At 35.7% G+C, this 11,142-nt stretch overlaps 2 protein-coding genes across 2 annotated transcripts; both read right to left on the reverse strand.

The window, feature by feature from the left end:
- Positions 1-39: 39 nt before the first annotated feature.
- On the reverse strand, positions 40-6,210 carry LOC135847847 (leucine-rich repeat-containing protein 28-like). Its single transcript, XM_065367575.1, has 5 exons — positions 5,654-6,210; positions 4,253-4,466; positions 4,024-4,166; positions 577-779; positions 40-499 (listed from the first exon to the last, which is right to left on the reverse strand). The coding sequence occupies exons 1-5, from the start codon at positions 5,798-5,800 to the stop codon at positions 64-66; spliced, it is 1,143 nt and encodes a 380-aa protein (XP_065223647.1). The 5' UTR covers positions 5,801-6,210; the 3' UTR covers positions 40-63.
- Positions 6,211-6,573: 363 nt separating this feature from the next.
- On the reverse strand, positions 6,574-11,110 carry LOC135847841 (lon protease homolog, mitochondrial-like). Its single transcript, XM_065367566.1, has 13 exons — positions 10,555-11,110; positions 10,290-10,481; positions 9,995-10,210; positions 9,791-9,879; positions 9,575-9,714; positions 9,367-9,488; positions 9,122-9,282; positions 8,761-8,866; positions 8,471-8,650; positions 7,669-7,791; positions 7,483-7,594; positions 7,326-7,397; positions 6,574-7,227 (listed from the first exon to the last, which is right to left on the reverse strand). The coding sequence occupies exons 1-13, from the start codon at positions 10,864-10,866 to the stop codon at positions 7,178-7,180; spliced, it is 1,875 nt and encodes a 624-aa protein (XP_065223638.1). The 5' UTR covers positions 10,867-11,110; the 3' UTR covers positions 6,574-7,177.
- Positions 11,111-11,142: the final 32 nt, after the last annotated feature.

Below are 11,142 nucleotides of genomic sequence, written 5' to 3' on the forward strand. Positions count from 1 at the left end.
GTTCGTTATTATGTTTTGGAATTATTGGAACTCGAAAAATTGAACGAAACATCAAGAAAACATTTATTTCTCACATAGAATCCAATCAATAGGTAATAGATTTGGTAACTCTCGAAAATTGGGGGAAAATTTCTGCGCGCAGGATAATTTACAGAAGAAATTTACAAGTTCGATGTTAGTCGAAGAGTGAACAATGCTGTAGAGTTTGATTATGGCGTAATTATACAACAATGTGTTACAGCTATCACATAAGGCCGTCGGACCGGATACGAAATCTTTCTTGATTACCTTAGGTAACATCTCTGAACGATCGCGACAGATTCGCTGAGAATCTCTGATGTGGTAACTCAAACGATAGGCTACTCGTAATGAGATCTCGTATAAAGATGGGACGTTTATTGAAACCGGAGAGTAGATTTGTTGCAAAGGGATGACGTGAGTGTTATCAGAAGCGCTGTGGATTATTGTGTGGTTGAAGAGCTCGTGTCTTGAGTTGAATCTGCAGAAAAAAAAATCGAATGGAGAAGGTTCGAGTGAATTGGTGTAGTAAGTAGAGTAGATGGTGATTGGTAATACCTGGCGCAGTGGAAATTCCAATCGCTGACTTGTTCGATGGGTGGAACGTGCTTACGTTTCAGGTATCTGGCGAATGAGTATGATAAATAGGTCAGGTCGTTGTTACGGATGAGAATTGTTGGTTCAGCGTAGAAAGGAATGTTTGGCAAATACTGCAAGTTGTTGTTTTGTAAAGAAATGTAGCACAAGTTGGGTAAATAGATCTGAAATTTGATATCGAAATGATTAATAATGTAATGTGGTTCGAGGGTGAGGAATCATTAATGGTGAATGAAATTGAAAATTAGAGGAATATGGTTATATTTTGCTGGAGGCTTCAGATCGGCTGGAAAATGGTGTCAATCGATTCGGGAGGTCAAAATTATGATAAGATGAAATTTTTAACAGCCTAAGCTGATTACAACTCCTTCTGGAGTAATTTGAAATTGCTGGAGAAAAGTCAAATTTTGCTGGAGGCTCCAGATCGACTGAAAAATAGTGTCAGTCGATTCGGGAGGTCAAAATCATGATCAAATACAATTTTTAGCAACCGAAATTTATTACAAATCCTTCTGGGGTAATTTGAAATTGCTGGAGAAAAGTCAACTTTTGCTGGAAGCTCCAGATCGGCTGGAAAAGTGTGTCAATCGATTCGGGAGGTCAAAATCATGATAAAATAAAATTTTTAGCACCCGAAATTAATTACAATTCCTTCTGGACTATAATTTGAAATTGCTGGAGAAAGGTGAAATTTTGCTGAAGGTTTCAGACCGGCTGGAAAATAATGGTAATCCATTCGGGAGGGCAAAATTATTAGAAGATAACATTTTTAGCAGACGAAATGGATTACATGCAACTCCTTATGGAATGATTCAAAATTGCTGGAGAAAAGTCAAATTTTTCTGGAGGCTCCAGATCGACTGGAAAATGGTGTTAATCAATTCGGGAGGGCAAAATTATGATCAGATGAGAATTTCAGCTCCCAATAAAGTTGATTACAACTCTTTCTGGAGTAATTTGAAATTGCTGGAGAAAAGTCAAATTTTGTTGGAGGCTCCAGATCGGATGGAAAATGGTGTCAATCAGGTTTGGGAGGTCAAAATTATGAACAGATGAAATTTTTAGCACCCAAAATTAATTACTACTCATTCTGGATTAATTTGAAATTGCTGGAGAAAAGTCAAATTTTTCTGGAGGCTCCAGATCGGCTGAAAAATGGTGTCAATCGATTCGGGAGGTCAAAATTATTAGATGATGACATTTTTAGCAGCCGAAATGGATTACAACTCCTTCTGGAGTGATTTGAAATTGCTGGAGAAAGTTCAAATTTTGCTGAAGTTTTCAGACTGGCTGGAAAATTATGTTAATCGATTCGGGAGGTCAAAATTATTAGAAGATGAAATTTTTACCAGCCGAAATGGATTACAACTCCTTCTGGAGTAATTTGAAATTGCTGGAAAAAAGTGAATTTTTGCTAGAGGCTCCAGATCGGCTGGAAAGTGGCATCAATCGATTGGGCAGGTCAATATCATGATCAAATAAAATTTTTAGCATCCGAAATAGATTACAACTCATTCTGGAGTGATTTAAAATTTCTGGAGAAAAGTCAAATTTTGCTGGAGGCTCCAGATCGACTGGAAAATGGTGTCAATCAATTCGGGAGGGAAAAATTATGATCAGATGAGATTTTCAGCTCTCAATGTCAATCGGTTTGGGAGGTCAAAATTATGAACAGATGAAATTTCTAACACCCAAAATTAATTACAACTCCATCTGGAGTAATTTGAAATTGCTGCAGAAAGGTCAAATTTTCCTGGAGGCTTCAGATCGGCTGAAAAATGTTGTCAATCGGTTTGGTATGTCGAAATTGTGATACGATTAAATTTTCAGCCTCCAAAGTTAATTACAACTCCTTCTGTAGTAATTTGAAATTGCTGGGGAGAAGTCAAATTTTGCTGGAGGCTCCAGTTCGGCTGGAAAATGGTATCAATTGATTCGGGTAGGCAAAATTATGATATGATGAAATTTTCAGCTCCTAAAGTTGATTACAACTCCCCTCGGAGTAATTTGAAATGGCTGGAGAAAAGTCAAATTTTTCTGGAAGCTCCAGATCGGCTGGAAAATGGTGTCAATTGATTCGGGAGGTACAAATTATGAGAAGTTTAAATTTTCAGCAGCCGAAGTTGATTGCAACTGCAACTCCTTCTGGAGTAATTAGAAATAGCTGGGGAAAGGAAAGGTCAAATTTTGCTGGAGGCTCCAGATTGACTGAAAAATGGTGTCAATCGATTTGGTGTGTCGAAATTGTGATACGATTGAATTTTCAACTCCCAAAGTTGATTACAACTTCTTCTGGAGTAATTAGAAATAGCTGGAGAAACGTCAAATTTTGCTGGAGGCTCCAGTTCGGCTGGAAAATGATTTCAATTGATTCGGGAGGGCAAAATTATGATATGATGAAATTTTCAGCTCCTAAAGTTGATTACAACTTCTTCAGAAGTAATTTGAAATTACTGGAGAAAAGCCAAATTTTGGATGGAGGCTCCAGATCGTCTGGAAAATGGTGTCAATCGATTCGGGTGGTCAAAATCATGATCGGATAATATTTTTAGCAGCCGAAATAGTATTACCAGTTACAACACCTTCTGGAGTACTTTGAAATTGCTGGAGAAAGGTAAAATTTTGCTGGAGGCTCCAGATCGGCTAGAAAATGGTGTCAACCGATTCGGGAGGGCAAAATTATGATAAGATGAAATTTTCAGCTCCTAAAGTTGATTACAACTTCTTCTGGAGTAATTTGAAGTTGCTGGAGTAAGGTCAAATTTTGCTGGAGGCTCCAGATCGGCTGAAAAATGCTGTCAATCAGTCCGGAGGGGTGGGTGGGGTAGTCGACTTTAAAGAATAGAGAAGTTTTGAGTTGATTTTTGCAAAAATTGACGATTTTGAAATTTTTTTTGAATTGTTGCAAAAAAAAATACATCAAACTCCCGAAGTTGATAACAACGCTTCCTGGAACGTTTTGAAAGTGCTGGAGAAAAGTCAAACAAATTTCGCTGGAGTAACTTTTTTCAAACAAAAACAAACTTTGGTAGCCGAAAAAGTTTGAAAATGCAATCAGAATGTATCCAAAAATATTTACAAAACGTGAGAAAAACGTTTTGATGCCAAAATAATCACCAAAAAAAAAAAAAAGTAGAATATTGTTAATTTAAAGTTTTAGTTTTTATTAATTTTAAAAAAGTTGAACTATTTGAAACTTTTTCATAAAAAAGTGAAAGTTTTTTGTACCTAATTTTTGCAGTTTCGGCAGAAAAAAAATTGGGCAAAAATTTTGATTTCTACAATAACGAAAAAAAGGGCTTTTTTGCAGAAACAGGGAAGAGTATCTATTGAGGATCGAAAACTGTAGCTACATATGTATAATAATAATCAAATTTAATTCATAAGTAGGTAGGTATAGGTACTCACGATAGACTTAGGCAAGCAAATCAATTCGTTGTGATCTAAATTTAATTCTTGTAAACTAACACATTCCGAAATCGTATCCGGTATCTGTCTGAGATTATTCTTGGCAACTGATAAAATGGCCAACGACTTCAATCGTCCAATATCTAAACAAAAAAAGAACAGTTGATCAAAATCGAATTCAAAAATACTCCCAATTAATAATAAAAAAAAATTAATAGATTTTACTTACCACACGGAAGGTAACTCAGCTGGTTATCATCGGCGAAGAAATGATTCAAGTGTTTCAAATCGGTAAACGATTTCGGTAACTGTTTAATTCTGTTTTGATTAACGTCGATTAATTGTAATGATTTTAAAGACGATATTTCTTCGGGTAATTTATTCAAATTGTTTCCAGATAAATGTAATTCGACCAAGTTCTTCATTTCGACGATCCATGTCGGCTGAAAACAATTTAAAAAATAAAGATAATTTTCAAGTGCTGCGATATGGTATCAAGTAGGTGTACGTGTTGGGCTTGGTAGGTATAATACGTTATGAATACGTCTATTAGGTATACTTTAACACAGGTGCGTATTATATTGCTATTGTAATGTTAATTAACGCTGATGAGTTTGTGTTTCAGAGCATAATATATAAGGGTAAGGTACCCGAATATCGACCACCATTTTGATTTTTCAATTTACTCAGCCCCAAATTTATGTAGAAACCCCATTGATGGCTCAAAATGACCGCCAATTATTCTAGTTTTACTCCCCAAAATTTGAACCCGCAATTTTTTTTCGTTCGATGTTTGCCGATCGATTTTCTGAAAAGTGCGAACTTTAGATACTGAAAAAAAGTGCTCCTAATATCGACCACCTATAAAATGGATAAAAAGGACTATGTGATTATGAAAAAAAAAACGATTTTAATTGACAAAACGAGTTAAAATGAATTAAAGCAATTTACCACAAAGATTAAAATTAATTTAAACAATACGAGCACACGTATTTTTTTTATTTGAGGCCTCCTCAACAGCGGTATCGCAGACCTCGTGAGCCCAGGAAAAGCACTTCGTACACTTGATCCAGATTTGGCCATTTTGGTTGTTTGAATAACGCCACCCACAGAAAGGTACCATTTTTGCAGAGTTTTAGGTTCTTTTGGCATAACTGATGGATAAAGGCAGATAAAATTTTTTTTGCATCATGATAAGCGGTGGTGGTCGGATTTAGGAGACTCTTTGAAAAAAAGTTTGAAAAAAATTCACGAATACAGGCACGAAATTGTTTTCCAAATCGATGAAGTGTCTTCAAAATATGGAATCTTCTTTCTTAATTGCAATTTACAGCATTTAATTGCATATAACTGCTAAAATTTAATGAAGAATTGAAAAAACACTCTCAACTTTTTTTTGACTTCTCAAAAACGTTTTTTGTGAATACCTTCGCGAATTTTGACTTTAGAGCTATGATTTTGGTCTCAATCGATTTGTCTGTGAAAAATACACCAGGAAATATTTTTTCCGCGGAAGTCGAAGAATTTGGGGCCGAAATCGGCTGGTGGTCGATATTAGGAAGTGGTCGATATTAGGGCACCTTACCCTTAAGCTTAAATTTTTACGTACCTAGATGTTTTTGGTACCTACCACTTGAGCGATGAAGTTTCCTTTCAAGTAAAGATCTTCTACGTGATTACCATGGTATCTGAGTTCTTCGGGGAAATTCGTCAAATTTCTGTAATTCCAATGAAGAATAAACGATTTTTGAATTTCTTTAACTATGTGATCATCCATTTTCGCGTAATTTTTAAATTAAATTTGAAAATTCATCATATTTATATCGAGTAGGTAGGTTACAGTAAGATATTTTATTTGAGACCGAATATCGCGAGCCTTTTCACGTTTCAGACATCGTTCGATATACTAAAACAAAGAAACCAGATTTTCAAATTTGAAAACGAAAGTTCAACAATGTAACTACGGTTACGATGACACTTGAACATCACTGTTCAGGACTTCAACACGTTATGTTTTCAGTTGCAGAAATTTTAACCTCGTTTGAAAAAAATCAATGAGCGTTGGTATACGTTTCTGCGCAGAACAGACTTAAAGCTTCAGCTTTCAATTTCGAGTGTTCGTTTTTCATATTACACACGTACAGATAGGTAGGTATACCGTGCATATGTTTTTAATACAGTTTATGATGATGATGATGATTGTGTTCAGTATGTTTATGCTTCGTGTGTAGCGAATATGGCTGTGAGAAGAACGCAGCGTGTGATTTCTATTTTTAAATTTGGCTGAGGAGAGCTGATTGTGTATTTGTTGTTCTTCATCGTCGTGATGTAAATAAACAAGATCTGTCGATGCAGCGAATAAATTAATTTTGAAATCAATCAACAATCAAAGTAATAAGATCGATCAGAGCGTACTTTTCGTTCATTATTTTGGTTCATATTCTTAGTTTACTTTCATTTTTTCTCGATAGAGAGAATTAGATCGAAGGGAGATGCAGCTGTAACATGAATCATTACCAATTAAAATATTTTTATAAAATTAGAAACGTCTTTCAAGATGTTAAAATCGTTTTTATTAATGCGATTTAAAATATAGAAAAGAATAAAAAAAAACGATTAAAATATCGTAAGAATTTTTAAAATACGTCTGATCTAACGTAAGCTGGAAAAAAAATGTCAATGATAAAGACAAAATAGGTAAATGTTACTAAATTTAAAACGATACCGAAAATATACACACAAATTGAGGAATTACATATAACGATTAATAATTTGAGCAAAATATGCCTCAAAGACGTCAAAATGAATGAAACTCACATTAATAAATAAAAATAAACCATTACAATTGTAATTTGGGGTACAATGATCGTAGCATTTGGGCAATTTCTTTTTCTTTTTGAAAATCAATATACGCTAACTGACGGTCAATTATCCGTCTCGTATCGATGTAGACGGGTTGATTGTAAAACTTCGTCATCCATTGAACTTGATATTCGAAAAGGAAGGTCGAAGGTACTAGTTTGTCATCCTCGCTGCTGCCTGGCATTACCAGGGCCAACCTTTTTCCGTCGGTGTTACGCCACATTTGAAGAATGAGGCCAGGATGGCACCCCTTAAAGGCTGCATCCGATCTCGGAAGGCAGTGGAATAAGGCCTAATAGACGTCGTCGACAACCAGGTAAGGTGGCTTCTTTTTTTCGTAATCTGAAAAATAACACAATGAAAGTACCAACATGAAGCAAACAAAGTAATAACAACAACAAATATTTGAAAAATTAAATTTGTAATGCAATATTACGTACTATTAATATTACGAATAAATTCACGAGCCATTTTATCTCCTTCGGCGTCGCCTACACGGTCGTAAACCTCGGCTGAAAAACACACAAGTAATTAGATTATACGAAAAATAATGCAAATAAAAATACATAAAAAAATAAAACCAATTTGTGGACTTACGTCCAAGTAATGCGCGATAGCTTTCTCGTAGTGCTCGATCACTTTCTTCTAGTGCCATTCTTAGTTGATTTTCCACAGATTTATTATCAACGTCTAATTCATCGTCACCCGACTGAAACAAATTATTGTACAACATAAGTTAAAGATAAGTTCATTCAAAAGAAAAACGTTAGTAAAAAAATTTACCTTTGTTGAGTAATTAGATTCACAAATGAGTCGACTTTTGTAACCGCAATTACTCACTAATTTAGGACGATCAAAAATTCCTCCAGACGGAATATCGTGAGCTAATTCAAACGCGGGAATCATCTGAAACAAATAAAATAGTCAAATTAACAAACAAACTCGCACACATGGCAAAAATAGGGAAAAGGACTTTTTTCCCGAGACCGAAAATACGATTTTTTTAATGGTATTACAGGCAAAAAAGAAGAACTGTTCTCGACAATGAATTTTGGCAAAAATCCGGACTTTTTGAAAACTTTTGACAAAGTTACTTTGACACCTTTGGCAAGAATTCGGACTTTTTTGACAATTTTGACGAAAGTTTTGCCTTTTTTTTTTTTTTTTGTACGGTTACAGGAAAAAAACAAGACTTTTTGAAAAATTCTGCACAAAACAGAACTTTGAATAAACCTTTCAACAAGTTTGGAAAAAAATTAAAATTTTTGGATAATTTTGAGAAAAATGAAGACTTTTCTTTTTGACAATTTAGCCAAAAAAACAGGGCGTCTATTCAGAAATTTAGGAAAAAATAAGACTTATTGACCAAAAATTGGAACTTTGACAGCACAAGTTTGACAAAGTGAAAATACGATTTTTTTTCAGGGTATTCCAGACAAAAAAACAGGACTTTCTTCAACAAAATTTGGAGCTTTTTGATCATTTTGGCAAAAAATGAGGGTTTTTGGACAAGGAACAAAATAGGACAGATAGGATAAGCAAGAGTGATGGACTCTCTGTAAAACTATCGTTAGTAAAAACTCACTTTTTTGACAAGTTTTTCTTCTTTGAGGCCGGAATCTTTCAACGCAGTTGGAATGAGATATCGTCTAGCGATGGCTACTTTCTCTTCGGCTACGTATCCGGATACGTCTATCATTTCCATACGGTCACGTAACGGATCCGGTATCGTCGCGATATTGTTCGCCGTGCACACGAATAATACCTGAAGATGAAAAAACAAACGCGAACGATTAAAAATAAATATCACTGATCATCGCAATCATCGATTTACAGAATACAAATAATATGCGCAACTGGAAAGTTGATTCTCACCTTGGATAGATCGACAGGGACATCTAAATAGTGATCTAAGAAATTGGCGTTTTGTTCTGGATCCAGCATCTCCAATAATGCCGACGAAGGATCACCTTGGTAGCCCCTGAAACGAAAAATCAACATTAACATACTTATTGTGAATTTTTTTCTTTCAAAAAATGAATCGTTCTATGTAATTTTCAGTCAATCTGGATTCTAAATTAATTTTTTTTTTTCAAGTTGAACAATTCAACAACTATTTGCTTGATTTCAATCTTCAATTATCTCAGAAATCGAACAAGAGGAAACTTCAAATTGTCCATTTTGACCAAATTGACGAAGAAGAATCCTACAGCTCTTCATCGAATAGATTACTCACTTTCCAATTTTATCCACTTCGTCGATCAATATCAGGGGGTTTTCAGTCTTTACTTTTTCAAAGCATTGGATAGCTTTACCGGGCATGGCACCGACGTAAGTTCTACGATGACCTTTAATCTCAGCCACATCGGTCATACCACCAACGCTGAATCTGAAATACTAAAATACATCGAATTAGAAATTGATTCAATGACCGGAAATAATTCTCCAATTTAATAAATAGATAATCAGCGTACTACTCACCTCTCTATTCAATGCTCTAGCTATAGATTTAGCTAAACTAGTTTTTCCTACGCCGGGAGGACCGTAGAAGCATAAAATTTTACCCTGAGTGCTTTTCTTCAACATACTAACGGCGATAAATTCTGCACAAATAATCACATCACGAGGTATTAAATAATTTATCAATTCAAAAAAACATCCTCGAAGAAAAGTAGTCGTTCAAACTCACCTAAAACACGTTTTTTCACATCATCCATTCCGTAATGGTCTTCTTCGAGGACAGCTGAGGCTTTAGCGAGGTCTAGGTTTTCTTCGGTAGTAACACCCCAAGGTAACAACGTCAGCCAGTCGAGGTAATTTCGCGATAAACTACATCAGAGAGCAAAATTACAACACTGTTCAACGTGAAACCGTAAAAGAATACAAATTTCAGATCGCTAATTACTTAAATTCGGACGAATGTGCCTCCAGAAAGCCTAATTTATTCAATTCTTCGTCGATTACTTCCATAGCGTGATGAGGAACTTTCTTATCCTGAAAAATAAACTCATTTCATTAGATGGCTGAATAAAACCACAAATAAGATCGTCGAACGAGAATTAATAATCAAAAAATAATAATTCCCAAGCAACGAATTAGTTCCACTCACTTTTAATCGACTTCTGAACTTCTCTTCGATGGCATCTTTATCGTCTTTCTCTAATCCTAGTTCTTTCTTGATGATTTTCAGCTGCTCCATTAAAATATAGCTTCGATGTTGTTGTTTGACTTTTTCTTCGACTTCGCGACCGATTTTCTGCTGCAGTTTGCCCAATTCGTATTCTTTTTTCAACAAACTCAACGCAAGCAGCAGTCTTTTCGGAATCTGTAGGTAAAAAAAGGCGAATAATTCAAAAATGTCAAACAAAAGGGGCACCTGCGATGTAAGAATTTGTACTACTGACATCGGTTTCTTCTAAAACTTGCTGCAATTCTTCAGGTTCAGCACCAGTCAACGACGCACCGAGATCAGACAGATAAACCGGGTTCTCGACCACTGATTGACCTTGATGCAGCATTTGCTGAAGTGTTTCTCGATACAGCGTATTCATACTGATAATATCTCGAATGGTTTTAATGACTTCTTGAGTCAACGCCTAAAAAATATCAAAATTCCAACGTTTAATTCGCGAAAACCAGCATCAGAGTAGAGATCTTTTGATTCGTTACCTTGACTTCTTCAGTCTTTCTAAACTTATCATGCTGGACGTTCTCTACCTCGACCATGAGAACCGGCTGTTTGACAACTAGACCACCGGAAGAAGCGATTAATCGGCCGTTGAATCTGTCCCGAGAGAAGGGACCGAAGGCGAAGGATTCATCATCTTGGCATAAAGTTGGCCATTTCGTTAGCACTCTGGCGTTGGTTTGGATAGATCGAGTGCATTGGTAGCGTGATTTATTGAAACGAGAGACCCGAGAACTGTTCAGAAACGAGAGCAACTTCTCCGCGTGAATTCTGTTGTGCAATTTTAGTGCCATAACACTTACTGGAGCTGATAACCACTCGACTCATGTGAATTTCGGACGAAATTAAGATGCTAGAGTTGGGTGGAATTACACTGAGATTGGTTAGTAACGCGAAACGAGTAATTGGTGCATTGAAATATGGAGATAAAGGTGTAAAACGAACGTGAAATATTCGAAAAATCCAGCAAAAACGCGAAAAATATTACATCCTGACTCGTGACTCGTGTTTACGTTTTACACTCGAACTGATAAAAACATTGAAACAGCTGTTCGAATGAAACCACAAAC

This window comes from Planococcus citri, chromosome 5 (genome assembly GCF_950023065.1).
Source record: "Planococcus citri chromosome 5, ihPlaCitr1.1, whole genome shotgun sequence".
Classification (NCBI taxonomy): domain Eukaryota; kingdom Metazoa; phylum Arthropoda; class Insecta; order Hemiptera; family Pseudococcidae; genus Planococcus; species Planococcus citri.